The 26476-nt window shown below is 39.6% G+C and overlaps 1 protein-coding gene across 4 annotated transcripts in view; it reads right to left on the bottom strand.

The window, feature by feature from the left end:
• FGGY (FGGY carbohydrate kinase domain containing) overlaps nt 1-26476 on the bottom strand; it is a 308806-nt gene that overhangs the window by 93407 nt on the left and 188923 nt on the right. For all 4 annotated transcript variants that reach the window (XM_035538252.2, XM_050712118.1, XM_050712117.1 and 1 more), the window contains one exon: nt 20731-20819. In XM_035538252.2, coding sequence (XP_035394145.1) covers nt 20731-20819 — 89 coding nt within the window. The remainder of the gene's footprint in view (nt 1-20730; nt 20820-26476) is intronic.

The following is a 26476-nucleotide window of genomic DNA, read 5'->3' as shown; positions in this document are numbered from 1 at the left end:
CCGGTTCGGGACAACTAGCAGACACATTCCAGTTGCACTCAGAGGCCTCCCCGTCCAGCCTTTGCATCTCTAAGGATTTAAACCCAGGCAAGAACAGCAGCAAGGACATCATGGTAATCAGCAATACCAGTTCTACTAACTTCATTCTTTCTATGCTCTGGATAACATTTATATTAATAAAAAGTAGTCTGTTGGCCATTTAGATTTTAAAAATTCTTTAAATATCACAGCAAAACCAAAGTTCTCTCCACTGTTTGAAATCTTCACTAAAACTGCACAAGAAAAAAAATATATATATACATATGCATATATATATAAAACTCTAAGTTGAATTTCCTTCTTTCTGCATGATGTAATAAAAAGCCAGCATTTGCTAACAGTGAGGTCAATGGCGATTTTGTCATGTGTCATGTGTGAAGTAGGATTTAACTCCACATCTCAACCTTCAAGAGTTCATGTTCCTGAAATTATTTCAATCTTCCTTTCTTTAAGAAGTTTTCATTATCTCACTTTAAACATCTTTAGCATTGAATTGTCCATGAGGAAAACTGAGTCTCAGGAAGCAGCTCTTCAGTTTCAAAAAAGGGTCGTTAGAAAAGGCCGCATTTTACTGCAAGTGTGGAAGTTTGGTAAAAGCTACAAATCCTCAAAAATCACCAACCCAAAGAACAGTGAACAGCTCACAACCTCTTAGCTGGATACGTTGAAACTAAGTCAGATACTGGTATTTGATGATAATAAGACCTTCCCTTACACTTTCAAGCCAAATTCTTTTTTAGTCTTGTGTTTTACTGTTTTTGCACAGGCTTTGCTTTAAAATATGTATTGAAAGTATTTGTTTGAATTTCAACTAAGACGTATTATATGCCCTCCATCTTTTTCTTAATGTTGCTGGCTCAGTGTACTTGTACGGTCCTAAAAGATTCCTTCACAACTGATGAGACTAAAGCTTGATTTAAAAAAAAAAAAAAAGTGAACTTTTATTCAGCAGCTCTGTTGGCCTCACATCTGGAAAAGTCAGAAGTCACACTGGACTGGTGGCATAGCTTTCATTTAAAAATGCAAAACAGGTCTGTCTCCCTTCCTCCACCATAAATCTTCCTGGCAAAGCGCAGTCCGTGGAAGAGTAACGTACTGCTTTATGTAAGAGGAGGGCTCTTAGGGAATAGCAGCTACACCACAGCCCTGGAGGGACTGGGATCCTTTCAAATCTCTGACCAACAAACACAGCCATTACATCAGGATTTGAAAACTTATTGTGTCAGAAGCGGAAATGCACAGGGTTAGGGTTAGGGTAATGGATGACGGGTTTGGTCCAGTTTCCACTGGGGTGAAATGGAGAGTCCCTCTCTGGAATTTCTGAGGTATTAGCTCAGACGTCATCGCTGCTCGGGGAAACCTACACTACTAAGCACACAACTGGCCCCTGTGCCTCCAAGGGCAGCTGTCCCAAGGCAGGCAGAACACCAGATATGGCTACGGCTGCTTTTCTCCAGCACGAAGCAGGAGCTCTGGCTCCGGCAGAGGCCGCGCTCCTGGAAGCAATGCACAAATACAACCTCTGCGCCTGCCTGCCAGCCAGTGCCATTTCAGTATCAGAAGTCTCCTACAACATCCAGGAAGAAAATACTAGAAAATTGCTTGGAGAACCATAACATTGCTTCCTTGCAGACTTTTCCAGGACCTCAGTGAGAGGAGGCGTTTCAAGGCAGACGTCTTACCACGGGCTCTCAGACCTTGTGTCAGGATGCAGCATGTAGAAGCAGGACTCTGAGCGCACACAAACGTCCATGCACACCGAAGTCCCACTCACAGCCCTTAGGAACGACCAGAATACAAGTGAGCAGGAAAGAAAGTCTTTCCATTTGTAAACCAAACAATTAAAATTATTTCTGTACAGGGGAGAAAAGAGTAATTAACTCAAACCCCACTGTAGGACTTGGTGTTCGTGTTGCAACTCTTAGGAGGTTTTGATCGGCTTTTTAAATTACAGAATTTTCTAAGCAAATATGTTGCTTACTTAAAGGGAAGGATTTTATTGCCTGAAAAATACAATTCACATCTGCAATTTTCTACACCCACATCTATAATTAATCTCCTCTGATTACAGCCACTCCCTGACAAGATTCCATGTTATATTTAAACACTGGATGCCACTCTGAAAGGAAAAAAAAACACACAGAACAATAGGATCATTTTCAAGGACTACATAGCAGCATAAGGTTTAGAATCAGCAAAGTCCTTTAAATTGTGCTATCAACTGACCAACCCTGCCAGAGTGAAGAGTGACCTCCAATTACCACCGTAATGGGCACAGAAGTCTCTTGAGAAATATAAAGTGTAGATGTTTTCTGTGCTCCAGAAGAGGTGCGAGATTGATGTTGTATTACACAGATACACTTCAAACTTAACGACACATTGTTGGGGAAAGCACTTCTGTGACACTCACACTCTAAGGATCAGCCCCCATAAAAAAATCCTTCACTGGATAAGATATCTTAAAAAGGTAACTTTTGTACATCTTGCCAGAAATCTGAAAGCACACACACACACACCTTTATATACATACAGATATTTATTTAGGACTGGGAGGATGTACGTCTGTATTTGTTTGCTGAAATCTATTTAAATCTCTCTTTAAAAAATATAGATAAATGCTTCAAACACTGCAAATGCTAAAAAAGTCATAAAACAGAAGGTGAATCTGTTAACTGAACTAAACTGAGAACTAGTTAACTAACTGAAATGAGAAGATATTTCTTTTACTACTTGTAACAGTGTCCAACTGAAAAAAAAAAAAAGTGTTTCTCTTTAGGAATACGCTATTAAAAGACTTAAAGCCTTACACTTTTAAATTCAATTTTCCTAGAAGAAGTTATGTCATCTGACCTGAAGGGAAACACCCATCTCAAACACAGCACGGCAAGTCAGATTAATCCCTTGTGTATATCCAGTAATTTTGGCAGGTTCATATCAGGGATGCATTTAGCTAAACATGTTGAGTTGGACCAGAAATTACAAAATAAGAATATTTTATCCACCCACATACGCCTCACCACGTCATGAGGCAAGGGGAAGCAAACAGTCAGCAGACTGCCTGCTTTTTTATTAATTTCATTCTGTATTATATTACAGACACCCAACCAAGATTCAAGCCCATTGTCTTCAGCATTGTTGAAAAACACATAATGAGACACAGTCCTAGACACAAAAATGTATTGTCTAGACAAATCAGACATAGCATGTGGGACTGGAAATATTAATCCATTCCCTCAAAAGATGGCAAATGGAGGAAAAAGAAATTGAGAGACTTGGCCAAGGGTCAAAGAGCAAATCTCAGTCGGACCCCTAAAAGGAATCTTGAATCCTGAGACTCGGTCCAGTGACATAGGAAAAGACACCATTCCGATACCATGATGCTGAACATGTTAACAATCTTCCCGTGCATGGCTACAGTCTAAATCTTTAAATATGAGAGTAAAAAGAAGTGTGTATGTACAAACAACTCCATTTCTTCACCACTTTAAGTTTTAAAACTTTAATAAGCAAAAGAGAGGTTATAAAAAGTCATCCAAAAACAACAATGCAAATGAAAAGCAAAACTGGAGATAAAGCCCATGCATCTAGACAGTCCAGTCCAGCAGCCTGCCTTCTGGACAGACCTCCTGCCATTATGCAACATCAGCAGTGCTTCAGTTCAATTGATTCAGAAAAAATATACTTTTCAACATCAGTATTTCAAGCAAACCAAACTGCAATAGTAAGTAAATATATTTCTAAATACAAACTCTTAGTTGAAATAAATCTCTTCTCCTGTTACCCTCTTCAGACATTTAAAACTATTACACAATTAGACCTGAAAGTACTGGTACACAGAGCCAGTATACAGCTTTCCTTTGAAGTCTAAAATTCCAAAGGCAAATTTACCATACTTCAAGGCTTCACCAGACATTCAATGACGTTAGTCAAAAGATTAAGCAAAGGCTACAAGTTACCAAGAAAAAGGAAATCAGGTTTCAGACCAGCTCCCTTACTACTCTGTGGTTTTTGATAGAGCAAAATTACTCCCTTACAGCAACATTAATTTCTCCTAATCCAATAAGGGCAGCACACCACTCCTCACCCATCCACACGTGCATCACCAAGCACATCCATCGGTACCAGCTGGTGCTTCAGCCACTGGTCCTCCCATGGCCACATGCATCCTCGTATCTCTTTGCTGTATTATAGTAGATTATTATTCAACAGAATTGGCACCAGCAGGGTATGGGAAGGTTGCAGTTCTTAGCTCCATGACACTTTATCCTTCTACCATATGGAAAGTAGATGTGGGAAATGCATCACCAGCATCCATCTTCATGGAACATAAGGACTTAGGAGGTATTTTGGACTTTTCCAGTGGTTTGGAAAGTGCAACATGATGCTGAGGGCAATGTCTGGCCAGCAGCAGTGCAGACACTGCTACTCTACATAGTGGCTGGTACTACAAGTCTCCACGCGAGCGATGCTACTCTTCATGATGTGGTGTATGCTTTTTCATAAAATTGTGCAGAATTAGACTCACGGGGAAAAACAACAACAACAGAAAACAAGCAAAAAAACACCACAACAACAAACACACCTTACAACCCTAACACTGATATTCTGAAAAAGGAATATTTTCCAGAATTCTCTTCTCTAGTTTGCTATAGAGACAGATTTTACTAATTCGTGAATAAATAACATATCTATTCCTGACGTTTTAAGTGTTGAGATTCTAATTTCACATGACAAATATATGTATGAATATTAAGTCTTGAAGAAACGTCAGTAGAGTTAATGGAGCTTTTATCAGCTTAGGCAGGCATGTGCTGAACGACTGTGCTGAACTGGAACCCAGGCTGTCACGTACTTGTAGCCAAAGACTAAGTGAAACCAGAACAGAAGCAGGGAAATTGCCAAGAGTGCTGAAATAAAAGAAAGTTTTAGTAGCTATATTTTGATGGAGACCAATCAAATTTCACACTCCAAACTACAATACTGAGCCCTCCTGTATTCAGGCAAAACACCTTCAAACCATATTCGAGTTAGGATGACAGGATTTGGCTGCCATGTGGATGTGAATCAAAAATGCATGTTAGGGATTCCTGCACAGGCAATGAGGTGTGTTTTTACCTCCTGTCACAAAAATCAGGTCAGTCAATTTATATTCTTAAAATCAGAAGTCATTCCGAAATACAAGGTACATTTGGTCAAAACTTACAGTCCCTAGTATCATTTTTTTAAGAACATTTCTGATGGTTAGATTTCAATGCAAGGCATTTAAATTATAGGAGAAGCAAGATGGCTCATTTCACATGCATCACATGCTACATTGTATGTTTGTATTTTAATCTTTTCCATGACAGTATCAGTGTGCCTACTTCTAGAGTACATTTGATAGTAAAAATAAAAAAGATTCTGGTTTACAGTCATTTGGAACTGCATTCATGTAAAACAAAGGGTAAACTTTTGAGTAAATCACAAAAGGCGAGATCAACACCAACCTTTGGATTGCTGTGTGTTTGCACAAGCCAAACAAAGAGAACCCCACAAAGTAGAACCACAAGCAGTTCTGAAATGGGTCAGAGAGGTGAGTAAAAGCATAGATAACTTCCCATAAAGTAGAAATGGAAAAAAACAGACTATTTACCTCAGTGGGGAGATGAATACAGAAAATAAGGAAGGCTACAGAGTACATAAATCAGGTGTGCAGGCTTATTACTCCTCAAAATGCAGCAGTCAAGGCATTCAAACAAAACATGCAATCATATCATTGAAAAAGGATATGGGCATTATTGGGACCAAAACCTTAAGGAAAAAAAAGATTACTAGATATATGGATGTTTACACTAGTCCCAATCATAACAACAGAGATCAATAATGTAAGGAAATATAACCCTCACTACTCAAGCATGATTAAAAAAGAACTTCCCCCCACTAGAAAGTGAACACATTTTTGTCAGTTCTAGGATCCCTCCCTCCTTCTTCCCCTCAGAAACAAGTACTGCTGCCACTGTAAAAGAGAAGTGACTGGACAAAATGAACCCCCACTTTGCCTTGTTATAACAATCAAATAAATCAACAAACAGGTTTCTTGGAAGAGTAGCTAAAAAAAAAAAAAATATGGTTCTCACTTCAGATGCTTAGATCTTATTACACAAGGAAGGTGGACATCAATGGTTTTTACATTCATTTAAATCTTAAAAACAACTTAATCTGGGAATGAACATCCTCAGCGCTCTCAGGGACAGAGCGAACCCTCCCAGGTAAGCCGGGTAATGCCCGAGCTTGCCTTGCACTAAACACTGTGAAAGGTGACGGTTGAACCAGAAGGGTGGAGTTTACCACTGTTCTAAACTGTAATGAACTCTTTCAGGCAGTTCTAACAACTCTAAAATATTTGTCTTTCCCTTTCCTGATACTTGAATTATACTGCAATACTTGAAGAAAATAAACATGCAAATATTGCAAGCACAGAGAAGAATGGACTTACAGTCAATTTAAAATTCCTATACTGGATGCCAGAAAAAAATACGAATGTTCTAGTCTTTCTTTAGTGCCAGGTATCCCTTTAAAGAAAAAAATATGCAAGAATTTCCATGTTTGTGTGGTTTAACAAATTAGGTGATGGAATTAAGATCATGCTTCGTAGAAGCACTGTACATTTTAATGTAAGAGAAATTAAGAACCAATTTTAAAAATGCAATTTTGCATACTTCTATTTATCCAAGAGCTTGGTCCTACTAAGACTTAGGTATGCATAATCTAACCTGAACAGCACCTTTGACGTCAACTGGAACATTTATATAAGGCAAGACACTTGTATGCATGAGCATCCGCAGGACTGTGCTATACAGGTAGTCCTTACTAACTCCAACAACCAAGTCAGCAATATCAGGTTACACATTCTGCACGATAAAGTCATTTTCCTTAGCGTAAAGTGTTTTGCCCCTTGTCAAATACAGCAAAAATAAAACATGCTAACGTTCTAAGATGGCTCTAGAGGTGAAAGGCCAACTTTCACTTCTGCAAGATGCAGACAGACATCCTGAAGTCTCAAATTAACTGAGTTCTCTTGCCCTGACTTGCCATGGATGGTACGAGAATGAAGAGAAGGGACAGCAAAAGATCTGCAGCTCTGCCGTAATCAGAGAGATGCAAGCCTGGACTGCAGTAACAAAAAACTGAAATAAACAAACAAACAAACAAGTAAATCTACTTCTAGATCAAAAATTAACAGCAACTGCCACCTAAAAGGCAGCAAAAAAAAATCTGGAATGACAGAAGTACCATACCATAGGCTAGACCCACAGTACTCTACCTGAGGATGCCCTTGTCGTATGGCAAGTGCTGCCAACCAGATTACTCAGCAGGAGCAAGACATCAGATGAAAACTTCTCTGGGTGAATTGACCTTGATTTTTCCCAAATGCATGATTCCTTCATACACATTGCCTATTAATTTCCATCAATAGCCTACAGACTGCAAATCATTTTCTGTGTCATGCAGGATGTCATACTCAAGTCACAAAGTATCTTTCCTGGGATAAAAATGGACAAAAAGTTCAGAGGAGAAAAATCAATAGTTTAAAAAGAACAGTTCCCCAAACATTCATACAACCAACAGCCTGTTCATACCAACATGCCTGGAGAGCAAATAGAGGCCCCAGACCAACAAAGCACTTAAGCACATGCTTTAACTTTAAGCACGTGCCTAAGTGCTTTGCTGGACATAGGCCCAAAGAAAAGAATGAACACGGTTAACTGAAGAGCCCTTCAGAATTGGAGTGACTGCTTTGTTTTTCCATTAACTCTAGTTGCTAGTAAACACACACACGTGTTCTCAGCATCCTGCCCGATGTAGTTAACCCAGATCACACAAATAGTGATGTGGTACAAGCGATCTCTTTACATAGTTCCACGAACGGGAAGGCAGGGACCTGGCAGGCACAAGTGGAAGCAGCACCCTCATGGCTCTGACAGGCAAAGCCATTGAATGCCCCGACCATCGAACTCCCTAAGTAGCTCACCACCCACGCCTCGCAGTGTCATTATTCTCCCACATCAAGCTCTGGAAAACACAGCCTGGAGACCTTACAGAGAAGGCACAAACCGCTGCCCTGGGACCGACGGCTCTCCTCGCCCTCTCGCACATGAGGGAAAGAAACCCAGGCTTGGAGGAGGTCACGCCAACTTCAGGCCTGGGGACTGTGACTGGCTTTTGAAGAGCGCCGCTCTGGCCATTAACAACATTTTTACACGCATCAAGTTTACCTCAAAAAGAAAGTGAAAGCAGAATTCCCTAAATTATCTTAAGCAAAACACTTAAGTTAAAAAAGACGGGAGAGTCCAAACATGGCCTGATGATTAGGGAGGTAGGTGAAGCTGGAATGAAACAATAATAAAAAGCCTAAGAACACATCGTATATTCCTAGCTCTCGAATCATTAAGGCTCCACATGACAGCTCTCACAAGCACTGGAATGGCAAACTCACTCACTTTTAAGCAGGAGTGAAAGTGGTTAAGCCCTAGGACAAATAAGTTGAAAATTTCAGCACAAGTCTGATCTCAGAGAGTTTAAAGGAATGCAGACTGCCCAAAAACACAGCAGCTGTTTGTTTTTTCTGCCACCTTTCCAAGGTTCATGTCTGGAGTGAGGATAAACAGTTCTGAAAAAAAGTTATGTGGAGTTCAGACTTTAAGAAAATAAAATATCAGACTAGCGTTTCTTGCAGAAAGATTAAAAAAACCCCAAACCTTAAATTATTCAGCCCTGGAAGTTTTCAGGTAGAACTCTCGGGAACAGAGAGGTAGATGGCTCGAGGCTTCAATATATTAAAATGCTTTCTCTGAACCAGTGTGCATTTTCAAAAGCTTGGCATGATGTGGTTTGCTTGGGCAATATTGCTCCAAGCGCGGTTTCAAATTTAATAAGGTATTCCCTATTGTATGCACATATGTGCACATGCACTCAACACACTGACACACACACTGAGACCCCTTCGGATAAAACAGGTAAAAAAATTAAAAAAATAAATACCAGACAAAGCCTTAGAGGTCTTCCTGAAGTGGTTTCTATCAGCACAGTACATATCGTAGTAACAAGGTAATTTGTGCCATGTCATTTTGGACATTCTCTTTCCACTCTCCCTCCTCCTTTCTCTCCCTTTTTTGTTTGTGCTAAAGCAAATGAGCATCAACTTTAAGTAAATAATTAATATGTCTCTTGATAGGTTAAGCAATTAACAATCCCTTGACACCTAACATTTTTAGTAGGTATAATTTTCTTTTGATCCTCATTTAAAGAGACATTACCCTAAAAGAAAGAGTTAATAGAAGATTTACTTTGATAGATTGCTGGTGGAGCTAACCCATATAAATAAGGATTGCCTGTGTTGATACAGGCGTGTCAGAAATAGCAGTAAATTTCAGGCGCCACGTTGAGTTTCAACATCTGTTTATGAACTGTCCTTATACACAAAATGAACAGTTGCTACAGAACAAAGTATACAGAGAGTCTGAAACAAACTGGGATCCATTTAGAAAGCTCTCCCATCACAGTCATACCTGGTGCTACTGGGGTCACCGTGAGGATCGGGGAACACTGAAGAGCTCTCATTTGTCTGAGACACACACATGCCCACCCCTCCATTCCCCCCCAGACAAACAACCATCATCCGACAGCACAAAAGATGATGTTCATTAAGGAGACTAATGTCCTTGTATACAAGGACAAACCATCATCAAAATCCCCCGAGTACAGGTTCATGGAAGGAATGTCAAAAGATGGAAGCTACAGGAAAACAGCTTTCTATACATTTTGTGGGACATTCTCCCCCCTCACATAACTTTTCAATGAATATAAAAAAAAATAAATCCTATTGTGCAGACCCAGCCTCACCCCTCAGAAGAAGGAGTTCACCTTGGAAAATGAGGATGGAAGGAGAAGACAAGATCTTAAAAATTTCCAACTAGTGAACGAAACTTGGAGTTATTTCCTTCATCCTAAAAGTGTATTACATATGCATGAACACAAGTGGGTTTGGAGGTGGGGTTTTGTTCATTTTTGGATGGTTGGTTTTGGTTTTGTTTGTTTTTGAGTAAAACTAGCATATCTTTGCACATCCTCAGGTAAGTTTCCCCCAGGCAACCTATGCAGTATGAAGGGCCCAAAAACCCTCTTTCTCACCGACAAAAATTCCTTGCACACGGGCGTTAGAGGCCATCACAAGGCTCCCTTCCGTGACCTCCCTCCTACACTACCACACACTGGCACGGGGAGCCTGGGGGTCCCGGCGGGGGCCCAGATGTGGGACTGTGAGCTGCCTGCACCCCCCAGGTAACGCAGGGACAGGCGCTGAGGAATGCTAGCTGTTCCCAAACCTCCACGCAGCGAGAGCAGAACAGCACATACATACCACAGAGCACCAGCAAGTTCATAACTCAGGCTGACAAATCTGAGATAGCAGATAACTACATGACCTAAAATAAAAAGGACAAACACAGGCTTTGACTTAGATTAGCAGCTCCAGAGGCAACTGAAGACTGAATGTAGGTAATCTGAGATACTAAAATACAGCAAAATAATCGAAGTTGCTCATTTCTATTTCTCTAAAATCTAAATATTACCTGATGCCAGCTAATACTGAAAGACAAAATGTAGAACTTCCTCCATTCACTTTACAATGAAGGTAAAGACATGGTAGAACCTTAAGTTTTAACTATCCTGTCCATAGGAGAATTAAGTTTCCTACGCATACAGGGTCTAACAACCAGTATGTGTAACTTTGGTGCACCACACTGTAACCATTCTTGCTTCACCTATTTCTCCCAAGTCAGACCGTCAGAATCCTACTGTCGAAATTTAATTAAAGAAGGTAGTAAGAAAACAAACAGCCTTTCTTGGAATGTCTTTGATTCTGTAAGCACAAATACATTTCATCCACTGAAAACTGGATTACAACCTCTCATCTAATGAGCAGCTTGATGGAACGGCTCCGGAGTAAAGAGAGAAGGGAACAAAAAACCAAATCCTTGGTGATTTCATATAACACATTATACATGTATATAATACTGGGCTCGCTATCTGGGAACATCAATTTGCTACAATAGAAGTGTTCGCTATCTTAATGTAAGCAGAAGGCACAGCCAGGCACACCGAATCAATAACCAGACCTTACTGAAAGTGGCATATGGGCTACCACAAAGCAGAAATGGCAGCACACACACCTAAAAGTGTTTGCCTTCTTTAGATGTGTTCTTGAAGGCACTGTACCAGTGACCTAAGATGATTTTTATATGCAGACAACAGGTCAAGCATAAAAGTACACTATTTTAAAGGTTACAGTGCTGGCAAAAAAAACGTATCACCACTATGGACAAAGAATCACTTTCTTTTGAAGTCTGAGCTGTCAGGGTATTTACATTTCACAGTTAAAAGGCTCCTCTCTGGACAATATGAATGCTAAAACAAACAAGAGGAAAGGCCCTATGTAAGCTAATGCTACTTTAAAGAGATAATGTAAATCAACCCTGACATCATCAGTGTCATCCTAAAGCACGAGGAGAATTTCCAGTGAAAGTTACTAACATTAAACAGATTTAGATAGCCAGCCAACAAAAATAAAGTAAGCATATAAGTAGACTGCCTTCCAGTCCAAGACTGTTGTTTCAAGCATGTATAACAGTGAAAGGGATAGGAGGAACGCTCTGGTGGTGAAAAGCGTTTGTTTGGTAAGTCTGGAGGAAGAATTGGTCCAGAACAAATAATTTATAGTATGAACTGTAAAAATACGTATGTAATTTGTAACGGCAAGTTAGCCAGAAAGCTGGACACACAGCTAAATGCTTAGAAAAATCTTACCCTTCAAATGGGCTGTATTCCCACATACAAAATAATAATGCCACCTTTTAGTTAAGAAGAGTATTATAAGGCTGAACCAATTAAGACTCTTTTACATATACGATATTACAGAAGAGAATCTTTTTTTAAAGGATGCCCTTATGGAACAATAAGTTTAAGTGAGTTTTAATACTTTTAAGCACTTTATGTACTCAATACAATGCACAGACTTCATGTTACATAGTTTTCTTTTCCTTCTTTGGATGAGAACGTTTCTGGAATGTTATTGTTTTCAGGGGGTGGTTTTTAAGAAGTTCCCGTGAATACATGCATTATACATGTGCTCACTGAAACACTGCTGGGGCTGTAAATGACCCAAGAGTTCCACAGTAGGGCTATTTTCTTATCTGGTTCACATTTTCTTGCGAAAGCAATATTTGCACACTTCTTACTGAATGGAGACCCAATTTCACAAGGGACAAGGGCCTTGCATGGGGCTTTCCACAACGTTTCATGTAAGCACGAGTTCAAAGAAGGTGACATTGTTTATAGCATGTCTTGTACCACGGGGGTCTGATCTGTGATGTTCTCAGAAGCTAAAGCAAAAGAAACATACACTCTGAACTCCTGGCTTAAAAAATAAGTAAATAAATAAATAAATAAGGAAAAAAAAAAAAAAAAGGAAGAAGAGACCTAAAAGACAAAAAGCCCTTATGTGGTTTCAGCCTTGCCTTTCCTCAGAATTTTAGGCCCTCAGACCACAACCTCCTTTAATATCCCCCCAGCTTCAGTGAAACACAGTTATCCAGTGCTGCCACCATTACTTAGCAAGTCAACAAGCTGGATCTGAAAGACTCCTAGCCATCTCTTTGCAAATGTTATTAAGGGAAGATTATTATCTGACCCTCCGAGAAGCCAGTAATTACAGTGTTCATGTGTACACTGCTTCTGCACAGGATCAACAATGAAAGGGTTGTTTAAACTCAGCTCCTTTGCCTTGATGGAAAACTTTGTGTGTACCACTCATCAGCTCAAGTAAATGTTAATGACTATTTTGGAAAAATAAAAGACTGAAACATTTTCTGATGTACCATAGCATACTTAGGCTGCTTATGATGTAGGATGTTGCATTTTGAAACTGCAGAAGTAAGACCTGTAGCAGCAATTAGTATATGAACCCCAAATTTCATTTTTAAAAAGTGCTGGCGAATGTCTTAACCATTGCACAGACGCACACACACACACACACTCTCAAACTACCACACTAGGCATGATCAGAGCTTAACAGCCAACAAAACACACATTCAATCCCTGAGCTCATTTTCCTGAAATAGAAAACTACATATGTTTCTCAAATTTCACATCAAGCCACTGCACAGCCCGAACTGCAGGGGAGACCAGAGCCAAGCCTGCCTTTGGGCTTGGGGGAGCAAGGACCTGAAAACAAGATGATTCCTCCCCTATCGCCGCACTTCTCGGCCACAATCTAAGCTTACAAACACCCCTGTTTAACAGCATTTTTAGCGGGGGTTGCTTATCAAGCAGTCTTTGCTTTGTCAAATTAAGACGCATTGCCTTGGATTAGTGAGACTCCCCGAGTTCAAAATGACTTCATGGTTGGCTCAGAGTTCACTGTCTCCGTGGCAGGGTGCCAGTAATACATCTACTACCGCGCCTGCCCCCAATCCTTTTCTATACTGACCTGGCTGACTCTTTTTTTCTTTTTTTTTTTTTTTTTTTTTAGCAGCAAAGGAACACAATAGAAAACTAAATGCTAGATGCTGTCACAGCTAATTAAGAACCTTAACATCTTTAAAAAAATAATTGGAGTAGTAAATATTTGAAGACGTGAATTGACATCTCTGAAACGCGACGTCTCGATGTATGTCAAAGCTGCTGCAGAGGGACAATGCAGGTTTTCTTCGCCGTACAGATACAGTTAGACACTATGAAGGCCTCCTGTTCTTGTGGAAAACACATTAAGTTTCTCTTGCTAATATTTTGTAAAGGGCATTTGTACAACAACAATAGCTAAAGCTTCCTGTTTGCCTGTATGCTTCCTGGCTAACATTAACGAGACCTGCTAACAATTTTCGTATTTAGCACACAGAGCTCTTTCAGACGACTCTGACCCAAGGACACGCCGTTTTGAAATTAATCATTAAAAAGAAAATATCTAGCAGTAATGGCTCACATTGCACCTGCCCTTCACATTCCTGATCATTTTTGCAGCTACACACTTCCTATTTTCTTACACTGCATCAGTCTGTGTGTCACCAGCCTCCAAAGAACATGTTTTGAATTTATTAAAAGCCTGATAGAAGTGGAATTCTCTCTTGTTTGGCAAAGATACCGTTGCAGGGACACTTGCTATTGGCTTCAGGACAGGAAATTCATGGTACTTTGTTTGTCCAATCCACAAAAACACCATCCCTCCCCTCCCTACCAGCCCTTCAAGATAATTCTCCCTTCTCAAGAGATTTCTCCAAACAAGTCTGCAAGTCTGGAGGCTTGGGTTTCATAAACAGGACATAAAACCCGAGTGCAAGTCAGGATACTGTCACCGTCACATGGACCGCAGTGCTGATCAGGAAACATTCCCTAGCCCCTCTCCTTCCAGAGAGAGGCCTAATTTTTAGACTGGGCATCTTCTGAAGTTGGTATAAAATATAAACAAGAAGTCAAACACCAGAATCCCAGCCAAAGGGTATACATTAGTCACGGCCCAGCTAGGAAGGAAGGGAAGGGCAGCTGGCCCCAGGAATATGGTGTCTCCGCTGCTCCAGTTACCACAGCTCACTAACCAGGATTGCTCAATCCCTTAAAAAGACACAAGCATCCTTCAGATAATCATTTAACTTACATTAGCTTGTCTCTTCTATAGCATCTCTAAATATAAGCTCCTCTTCCAAATTCTCTCTCCTTTCAACGTTTCTAGCCCATCTGGATAAAATGCTTGGTGGGGACTCCACTAATCACAGCAACAAAATCACTGTGGAAGGAGAAGTGATAAAACAGGCCTCGTAACAGTATATGTATGTATCAGTTTAACAGATGAAAAACAAACATATGAATGAGTAAGAATCAAATCCTCAAAGGTATACAGTTGCCTAAACACCTCCAAAAATTCACTTCTACAAATCACAGAGGTGACATGACAAAGCAGACTCAAATCTGGGTTCCTGGATTCAAAAGCATCTTCCTAGCTTTAATGTTTTATTACAAGCTCCCAGCACTGCAGTTCAGCAATGGACCATATTCTCCTCCTATTTATTCCAGCACACTCCGCATCAATCCCACTAACATCACGAGTTCTCTGGATTTAAATCAGTACAACAGAGCCATCCTTAGCCCTAACAATAAGCAAGTGGGAAGAGGTTATAAATAAAGCTTTAGGACTTAATCACTGCTTAATGTAAAGAGTCAGCTACTTAAATGTACATAAACCAAGACACCAGCCTCCTCATAAATGAAGGAGAAGGAAAACAATTGTCAAGGTATTTTCCTACTGAAAATATACTGAATATTAAAAAGATACCCCTCTGTTAAACACATATAGCCTAAAACTAGTTGTTGTTCATGTTTTGTTTTGTTTTTAAGAACTACAGCCATTTGTGTTTAAGTTTACAGCCTGCAATTACTATAACAGTATGAACTTCTTTCCTATAAAACTGATTTTCTCTGAAGAAACTCATGACTCTGAGATCTATGTTGGATGTAGATAATTTACAAAAGATTTCCCAACAAAACATCTCTGTTATATCATTTTCCCTGGAGTGAAGGCTAGCAGTTGAAGACTGACTGGACAAATATTTCCACAGGAGAATCATTTGGGTCAATACTCATACATGAGATGACGTCTCTGCTAGTTAATAAATTACCTTCCCCAACTATTAACATGTTTGGAGTGTAAGCACATTAATAAAATTCTTTTGCATAAATATTCAGCTTGTTCCTACTTTTTTCTGCAACTTTGGGAGTTTCCTTAAAAGAGTTCTAAGTGTCTGACTTCTTCACTCATTCTGGCACTTCTCATTTGCGAACTATTTGCCAACATTTTCTTTAATTTTCTTTTTCTTACTGAATTGTTCCTCCTCATCCAGTGGCTTATTGCACGTTGGATACCCTCCACTTCAGTTACTGTCAAGCCTGACATTCTTACCTGTGCTTCCAAAACCTTCCCCACTCTCTTTGATTACAGCTCATCTTGAACCATGTAAATCCAGTAAAGACTACCTAGTTTTCCAGGGAGAGAGTTGCTTGTGACTGGAAGTGGCCTCAAGCAGAATGCTGGACCTCAATGCACATGACCTTTGAGAAATTTGAGTGGGAATTCTACCTGAGGTAACAGCTTAGCCATAGTCTTGTCCACAGAGTAATCCTTCATGAGACTTCAGAAATACAGCAAAATTGTAGAAGTGCATCTCTGATACAAATCCTCCATCCACAACGCAGTAACTTCTAACTAAACCAGGTATGTATTTAGATTTTATTAAGATAGCTTCATCCAGAATACCATATAAAGGAAAAGTTATCAGAGGTTATAGACGGTGGGTGGAAGATAGCAGTGAGTCACACTCACCATGAGTAAAAGTGCTGAGCCTCTGAAAAGCACTGCTAACATGTCTGTGAAAAACCAGCTCTCTTCCTCTCCCCAGCAGCACTTCTGCAGTAAGACAACTGAGTACTCAAGTGGCCAAACCAACGCTCACTGCTGCAGCCCTGGGGGGCAGGAAATGTTCCAAAGGTTAACTAGAGAGTTGTCGGTAACACTTCTTAATGCAGAACAGCATCTGGATCATTCAGAACAACCGCATGGTATTTCATCAACCCAAAGGAGCAATAATATAAAATGAGTATTATAATAGGGAATATTGCAGGTGATCTTTTAAGACCAATGGGAATCATCAATTTGGAACTCATCTTTTGCAGTTCATGTGTAGATGCTGTTCACTGAGACATACAGCAATTTCAAAGAGAGTAGGTAAAAATCTGAGTATATTTGAGTCCCCATCTTTCAGGTAAAAAGCATTTAGTGTTTGCTACATATCCACTGGGGAAAAAAAATCCCTTGGCAACAAGGCAGTTCAAGTCAGCAGAATCACCTGAAGGTGAAAGACAAACGATTTTATACTCAGAAACACATACCAGTAACTGCTTTCAAATACTTCAAATCCTGATCACACACTACTTTACCTGGAGCACTGAGTAATCTCAGTGAAGCCAAACAGGCTACACATAGTTTTTAAATGTTAAAAACATACAGAATGTTTTGAACGGACACTTCAAAATGTAAAGAAGCAAGAGTAATAGTTTCGATGCATGCAGAAGTCTCCTACAAAAGTGCATCTGCAACTGCTTTGATTCTAGTAGAATACCCACCACCAAAACAGAATAAAAAACTATGTATCTTTTATCAGGGCCATGTAATGTGTGATTCACAATGACTAACACTGTGCCTTGCCCTGTGAATAGGCTCCTTTGTGCTCAAGGGGAGAAAAGGTGGTAAGAATCTTACACTTGTTAATTCCCACTTCCACAGAATTATGAACATATGCAGGATGAATTACTTCACCAAACTACATGGAAATTCTCAAGAAACAGGTGTGCACAAGGGAGAGCAGAAGGTGGAAAAAAAGTAGGTTTAATTCCAACAAAACATTTCTTGTCCTTATTTTCCTATTTCTTCTCCTTTGTTACCATATAAGACATTCCACTAGAGCCAAAACAATCAGCTTAATGTGGGGGAGCACACATTAAAGCAGCAAAGGAGGATGTGCAAGGAACTATTTTATCCGAAATAGAAAAAGGTTGAACCAAAGGGAGTGATGAAAAACAAAACCAAACACACACACGCCACTTTCTCCAGAAAGTCTTTTCCCTACATTTCTCTCTCCCTTACAACATTCATCAATACCGTCAAAAACTTCTGGAATAATCAAAACGGCATTTCCAAGGAAATAGACTCACCACTAATAATTCAGTCAGCTCTAATTTGGAGTACAACTTTCTGCAGTATTCTTTTTTTATTTGAGAAGAAATTCTCTGCCTCACCTCCAGAAAGCTACAGCTAAGAACACAGAGCCAAAGTGAGGAGGGACCAAGGAGCTGGAGTTACCCACGAGCCCTCCCTTCCAGATCTACTTTCAGAGCAACAGCACCTGGGCTTCACTGAGGTCTGAATGCCAGGGGACAGTGCAAGCCACAACTGCTGGACCACATCAAGTGCACAACACTATTTTTATTTCCCTCATCCTTTTCTTCCCTCCCCCAAAACTCACAAATTAACGCTGTCCCTTAATTGAAGGCATCCATAAGGGACAGTGGACAATAACTCTGTTACCGTGCTCTAATTCCCATGTACCCCTTCCTAACTTCCTTTTAAAGCCTCCTGCCATACATTTTGGTTGCATACAAAAGCTACAGAGGAGGCTGAAAATTTTCATCCCAGGAATTCAGACTGTACTCCTGTATAGGTTAAACCAGCACTAGAGAATACAGTCTTTAGTTCATAAGATCTGTTTGCTCCACCCCAAGTTCCCAGGAGGAATTAGGGTCCTGCAGTGATGGGCATTGACAACATACCCGAGAAAACCCCTGCTCTTCCCCAAAGACCTCACAGAAATTACAGCCACTGACAGGTACATGCAGCAAACAGATGACAAATACTACGCTGGAATAGCAAACACCAGGCATGGCACACCGACCGTGTAATTCTAGCAAGAGTTTTGCAAAAACCACAGCAGGTGGGAATTTTCAGGAATACGTAAAAGGAAGATGATAAACAGCTTCACTGTCCTGAGCACAGTTATCCTCTTCTCCATCCGGATTCCCCAGTGCTGCAGCATCCGTTGTTAGCAGCGATCCCTTACTTCTGCACTTCAGATAGCTGCCCCACCAGCATAACTCCTGTACTTCGATATAACCATTCGTTTCCCAACAGCTAAAGAATTAGCCGTGATAACAGCTACATCTTTAAGGCTGCAGGAAGGCACTGCTGTTCTTTTCCATCAGCTCTCACACTAGGTTGGAGATTAAGAGAGATGGAGAGAGAGAGGGGGACTTCTTTTACACATTACAGCTGCCACCGTTAAACCCAGGATGGACAGAGCATGCCATGGGGCAGGGAGGGCTCTGGGAAGAGCAGGAACTCTGTTCCTCAGTGCTAGGGATCCCTCTGCTCAAGCAAGACATGAATTCTCTTTCAAGTACATCACCATTCCCCCTGAAACTACCTCTCTTCCTTGAACAACACATTCCAAATGACATTTGACTGCAAGTTCACATGGACTGTATGCTATTTTGGCTTCTTTGGCCATCAGCACAAGGTGATCATTTATTGATTTACCCACACATTTCATCCCATCTATTAACCTCCATCTGGCCACAAAGCCCGACTGAAACTGTGTTTGGAACAGTGTTCTAACCAGTGTCCTAGCCAGGTGTAATACAATGACTCTCCTACCACATGTTGGAGAAGATAAAAACGTTTCCTCCGTGTTCTGCTAAACAGAACTATTAGAAGACAAATTGCAAAACTCTGTAACCACATACAAGTTGTATTTAGGCATACCTATTTGCCAGGTCATCACATCCCCCCAGCTACCTCAAAAAGGCTCTCTTTAGGACAGGAAACTCGTTTTCTCCCGCACAACTGTGCCAAAATTTAAGAAGCACTTGATCTGTAGCACCCTTAAATTGTTTATAGAAAAAAGGCAGTTGCCTTTCTCCACCTAGTCCCCTGAGCACAGAGTGCTAGTTCTAAATCAAAGTCTCGAGTGTTTTCACAATACAGAGGCCCTGCATGGCACATCCTCTGGGAGCCTGGGATTTAACCTCCTGAAATTAGAGTTGGGTCAGGTGAGAAGTCAGCCTAGATTGCAAGCTCTTTTGGGTGAGATTTGTTCCCTTGTTACATAGTTCACAGCCACACAGCAGAGCAATCTGACTAAACTTGAGATACTATCTTTCAGCTGAAAGCTACTAAGATTTTACAAAAAACATTTTTTTTTATAAGTTAAACTTGCACTTTCCTGCTATATAATGCAAAACATTTACCAATAGGTGCCTATTATGGAGACTGACTAGGGAGAAAGAAAGCACTCAAACACAAAGAACTGTGTCTGATGTGCAGCCATCTTCCACTTCTGGAGACTAAAGCTAGCCTGTAACCAGTTGTCATTTTAGACTAGTTTTCGCACAGTTACAACTCCACAAAGTGCAGTGGAAATATCTGTGAACTGCACAGAGCTGGGTGTGGAATTGGGCCATAAGACTTGTTTTATTTTTTTTTTAACCAATTAACACTGTACCTCACTTTTCACATGGATTTATTTATCTGCAAATGCATCACTTGTACTGAAGTCGCTTTAATCAAGACTTTAAAGGGCTTCTCTCAAAAGGTACTGATAAATTGCTCAGCAAGCACTCTAGGATGCTTTAGGGAGCAATAGAGCTGCCATGTTTTACACTGAAGCAACCATTTTTAGAAAGATTTTACCAGATGCCCACCATACAGCAAAGTATTTTGTTTCAGTTCTTAGAAAGTCAATAAATTTGTCAACAAAAACAGATTTCAAAGCATATTTCACAGTAACTACAGCAATCATATTTATGTTCCAAAATGGGGTACAAGACCAATTAACCAACAGTTGTAGCAACATACTCTATCCGTGAATTACACTGCTCACAGGAACAACTGTGTTCAGGAATGTACAATGGAAGCAGGAGATGGGTTCAAGATGTTTTGGAGCAGACAATTACAGACAGATGTATATAACAGCATGTCCAGTCAAAATGAATTAAAGCAGAAACATACATAAGAAAATAGACTAAGAAGACCAAATCATAATGTTATAATTAACATACCTTGCAGTAACACCTGTGGCTTTCCAAGATAAGAAGTCTGGAAGATCAAAGAAGTAGCCTGCCTTCTCCCAGCATGATTCTTGCAAGTTCTAACAAAAAAAAAAATAAAAATAGAAACATAGATATTAGAGGCCAGACATGATCACGTCCTTATTTTAACAAAATTAATAAACCTGCCAGCTGCATAAATGACAATCTTTCCAAACCCAGTATTCTGATCTCCCTCTAGATTCCCACTCTACTCACTTTGCAGCAATTTACTGCCTGAAGAACTGAGTCCTTCCCCCACCAGGGACTAATCATAAGAAAAAGAGTTTCCCAAGAAGACTTCATGGAGGCACATGTTTCAGATCAATAATGTGGGCTCTTTCAGTTCCCAGTCAGCTGCTTAATGTCAGAGCAGTCTCAAAATCAGTAGACAACTTACTCAAAAAATATTTCCTTGAAGAATGCTCTACTTTCTAAAATTAACCATTTTATATTTGTTACTTCTGAATTGTAAGTACAAATTGTACTTACAAATTGTAAGTACAAGAAAAAAAAAAAGAAAAAAAAAACACAAATACCTCTGTAAGCATCAGAACAAACCTTTCCAGCCTATCTGTCCAGTTGATCAAAGCTTGCAAGGACCTGTAAGCTTCCAGTGAAGCTGGTTTTCCCCATAGCTGGGACATTCAGGAGCTCTCAACTGAATGGATGAACCGGTAACAATCAGCTTCAACGCCACACTGCAACCTTACAGTTGCCATCAAAGCATACAGATAAATTCACACTAACAACCAACAAAAGTGTGCAAACTCTGCCTCTCTGTAAAATTTGGTTGAAATGAGTACCAAAATACAAAGCAGCATGAATGCCTAGGATCCCAGTTGAGAAGAGGTCCAATGCTATTTCTCCAGCTGAGGGAGCAGGTGAAGATGATTGCAGACGATGATTAGGAGAATTATACCCATAAGCTCCCAATAGCCACACGACATTTCCAAGCTCCTAAAGAACTTCTTCTACCAAGAGAGATCATCTACACAGAGTTTGGTGCAGGTATCAAGAGGATGATCAATGGCAAGGAAGTTCCCCTAAGAGTAACGTCCCATGGCAGTGCAGTTTTGCCCTGTCCTGCACCACCACAGTAGCACCCAGTGACCACCACTGACCTCAGTGTATTGAGATAACTAGGAAATACCAAAACAAACCAAAGACAGTGCTGCCAGCCACACGGTTGACAAATCAGACTTCCACGGAAAGAGAAGATTGCTTTAAAAAATCTGCACTGCCTTTTTAAATAACTGAAACAGTGACAAGTTGGCTCACTAAGACCACCACATCCTAGCTGGGGTCTTTTGGGCATGGAGCCCTGCCAGTTTCAGCAAAAACACGATTTAGGTCAACAGTTGCATCTAGCAAGTTACAGCAGAGCTAGAGGGGTACTTCAGAAATGCGTAAGATGGAAAATTACGTGGGTCTTCATCTCTACACAAGAAATCTGAGAGATGATTTATTTGCCTTATTGTCTTTTAGCTTTCAGGTCCTACTGTTTTCATCTACTCTCCGTCAGTTCAGGACAAAACTCTTGCACAAGATTCCAGATGAAGAGCATTTTTTTTAAAAAGTGAAAGTATTAAACACTAAGAGTCTCAATAGCACAAGCTATTGAGCTACAAAACAAAAACCAAACAACCCTGTAAGAATCTGTGGTATACAGTCGAATAGGAGGCTAAACTATTTTAGCAAAGTTTCTAATAGCTTTGTTATTATGACTTTATTTTCAAGGCTTTTTTTCTTCCAAATTATTCAATAAATTGTCAATAAGAGCAATGAAAAATTAAATTATTTGCATTATCAAAGCTGCCATCCGTTTTCTGTAGTGAAAATGAAGGTACATGATGAATTAAAATAAAAGGTAATTCAATTTTAAGAAATACAATTTGCTTTTAACTTAACTCAGATACTAAGCTATTTCAAACCAAAATCTTATAAGTTCCAGAAAGTTACGAAAATGGAATCTATGAATTCCAAAAACCAAATTGCAACTGGGTAGGTACAAAAAAGCAAAATTTTGTTTTGTTTTGGATCATAAAAAGAATCCATCTTCTTTGAGTTTAGCTCTTCAAAAGCTTCTCTAATTTACTGGCTTCTTACTGAATTCAAGAAATAATGAGTGATCGAGTTGCAAACTTTTAACATAAAACATACAAGCACTGGATGCTTGTTCCAAATCACTTGGGTTTAGCTTATCTGCCAGATATATGTTGCTGCTGCTCATATCAAAATTTGACTTTTTATGTGAATGCACAGGTGCTCCCAAGTTTAATATGCAGGTCATTCGGCCTCTTTTGATCATATAAACCATTATGTATTGGTAAATAGTCTTTAAGTAACAACAGAAGTAGATTGGCCTTTAATGTTAATCATAAAAGAAAACAGATTAAGAATAACTGTCCACTTCAAGCAAATCTGTTTTATCAAAGATGTTCCCTGGATCTTTATTCTACTGCTTCAGGAATTCCCAAAAGCCACATGTTAGTGACACTGAAGTATTTTGTTTCATGAACATCCAAATGATTCATTCTTTGCCATCTCGATGCTTTGTCATCACTAATTAGCACAGACAAAAAAAAATGGCATGTCCTGATGCTTTTTCCAAACAAACCGAAAAGTCTCCACGTTTTCGACACTCACTGAAGTTAATTCTAATTTATTTTCACTCACAGTCAGAAATCTGTGACCACATTAAAAGCACTGTGGAAAAGATCCAGGAACGTTCCCAGTGCTGTATTCATATCCTGCGACTCACCCTCCAAACTCACTTGTAAAGAAACTAATTCAATCCTTCTATTTTTGAGAGGTTCTCATGGATTCCTCTTTCTTCATTGCCATATTTAAAATAATAAAAATGAACAAACAAAAAACCTACACCTCTAAACAATAACTTTTCGAAATCCTCATAGATGATCTTGAATATCTGTGGGTTTAAGAATTACAAAGTACAGTGTCTGTTAATATTCCTAAACAGGAAGGATAAAAGCAGAGTGAGGGACTGGCAGAACTGCTATGTAGGGCAGGAGAGATCTTCACTGTCCATTCCTTGACAAAAGTCCAAAGATCACCACGAAGCCATACTGCACAATTTTGTATTGTGTTACATGTATTTGTTCACTTCTTCATTGGACTGAAAATACATACACAAGCAGAACTTCGCGTGAGCTCCAGTATCCAACAGTTTTCTGCAGATACCTACAGGAACATTGTGCTTGAGAATAAAGAAAGGAACTTTCACATTTGCATTTGACTGGTTTGTTGAGGTAGTCTATTTCTGATTTCTACCATTACAGGGTACTTTATTTTCTTGTAAGAAGAAGTAATCTTCAGATATCTAATGTCAGTGAAAAAGCTTTTTCCCCCCATCAGAAGTAAAATGTGTATATAAACACCGAAGCTCTGCAGACTTTCATTATTGCTAATACAGATTAATATGAATCAAAAGAACTTAAATGTTATTACAGACAGCCTTTGCATCTGAACCCTGTTGACCACAGGAATAACTTAAGATGGGCTAGAAGCAAAACAGGATTTAGCACAGGGTATTGGTCTGTATTTCATGGTAAGTCAAAACCCACAAATTCAAAAATCATCCCTAACTGGTGTGTTAGAAACCTAGATTAAAAGGAGGGGGACAAAAAAAAGGTTTTTACAGTTTAGTGTAAAAAAGAAAGCTGGCATGAGCGTTCCAGATCCATATCAGGTCAAGATCTAAGTCATCTGAAAAATCAGAGAAGAAAACATTCACTGAAGAACAGCCTGCTTTTACCAATTCAACCCAAAATTTGAAACGAAATCTCCCAGGCAATCTGTAACAGTAAGCTACGTAGTGTGTCAATCTCTCTTCTTCTCAGTTACAGAAAACAAACATGCATTGTGTCAAGGAAGAAACAGAACGACTGAAGACAATGCACACACTCATGAGGATATAAGAAATTGATGTCCCACACTCTACTCCAGTTCAGACAAAGCAAGAACTTGGGGCTTGGATCTCCCACACTTCAGATCAGATGCCAAACCACGCCATAGAGCTACTCTGGTACCCAAGATAAGCTCTCGGCAGAAATGCCATCCTTGCCAGAGCCAAGGCAAACTGATCAGATTGGCAACTACCAGTTGCACTCAAAGTAATTGGTAAAAAAAATAACTAACTGAATTATCAGATTCATTTTAAGGCTGGAAGTGTGTCTTGGGGGTGTGAGGCCACCTTGGAAAGTAACCTGTTGAGTGTCTGGCTGGGTGACAGACACTCAGAGGCGCCGGTGTTTCAAACCTTCCAGCTGTTAACCCCCCCCCTTTTTTTTTTTTTTTTTTTAAGTGTTACTCCTACTTGATTAGCAACTACAACTAAAAGCCAAACTCAACAGTCCAAAGTACAACCTATGTAACCATGACTAAATTATGGATTTTGATAACAAAAAGCTGTTAAAGCATTTATAAACAAACCTTATTGAATTCTGTTCCAAACCCAGCAGCTTGGATCCATTCTCACGGAACATGGAGTTTGACAGGTTTTTAAATGGTAAAATCTTACAAGTAGCATTGAACAACAACAACAACAACAGCAACAAAAAACAGCTGCAAAAGGCAGAAAGGGAAAATACATGCGTGAATGTTGCTGCCAAGCTAATGCCAGTACATCAGCTATTTTTCTCTCATTCCTAGCCCTGGAAAGAGATGTTTTAATTGTTTCTGCAAATTATCCCATTGGCTGTTAAGTTGCGGGTATGCAGAAAAAAAAAAGAAAAAAAAAAGAACAATAACGCATAAAAAGGCATATGTAACTGAAGATGTTAAAGATGTTAACCAGTAACATACAGAATGATCACTGAACAATGTGCCAGAAAAAAATATGAAGAAAATAACTAGAGAACTATCAATTTTAATGATTAATTGCAAAGGAATTATATGCCAGACTGACTTTTTTTTTCTAAAGGGAGGCTCTTCTTTGCTCTTACTCACCATTAAAAATGAGGTGTGAAAGCACACATAGGAAGACTACATTTCATCTGGGGACTACCAAGCAGATACCTATCCCCAGTTCAGCATCCCCCACCCATTTGGAATATGCTACAGCACCTCTGATTTAATGGGACAAATATTTTTTAGAAATGGTTGATTTGTAATATCATTAGTATGATGAAAATGTAACAAGCATCCTCCTGTTTTGGCACAGGCCGCAGTAAAACTTCCAGCCAAGAATTAGTAAACAAGATTCTTTCTTTGCTACCTCTGGGAAAAAATCCTAACAAGCTAATTCTAGAGCTGAAGAAATAACCACCACAGCTTTTACGTTGCTCTGTTTTAGTTACGTCCTCACTGCTGTACTGTTGGTTTGCCACACCATAGATAAAAAACACTGTATAGCCACATACGCACTGACATGCATCTGCAGCAAAACAATCTCCAAGTTAAGGAGATGTACCTACATGTTCAGTTCATAGCACAAATTTACCCACCAGAACTGTCTGTGCTCTCATTCCATCAGTGAACATGCAATTTTTCTAGCCAAAGTCAATAAAACAGAACAAGTGGCTTAAAAAAAGCTGCAAAAAAAATGTACCTGCAACTACAGAGGGGCAAAAAAAACCCAAACCAACACTATTGGCAATAATATTTTGCAAGATAATTCTAAACAATGAAGAAATCCAAGGAAATCATTGTTAGAAGAGAGAATTTAATTGGTTATTTTGAAAGACCCAGTAACTAA

Source organism: Cygnus atratus, chromosome 8 (genome assembly GCF_013377495.2).
Source record: "Cygnus atratus isolate AKBS03 ecotype Queensland, Australia chromosome 8, CAtr_DNAZoo_HiC_assembly, whole genome shotgun sequence".
Lineage (NCBI taxonomy): Eukaryota > Metazoa > Chordata > Aves > Anseriformes > Anatidae > Cygnus > Cygnus atratus.
The sequence above is the reverse complement of the archived record's forward strand: the minus strand, read 5'-3'. Positions and strand labels throughout refer to the sequence as shown.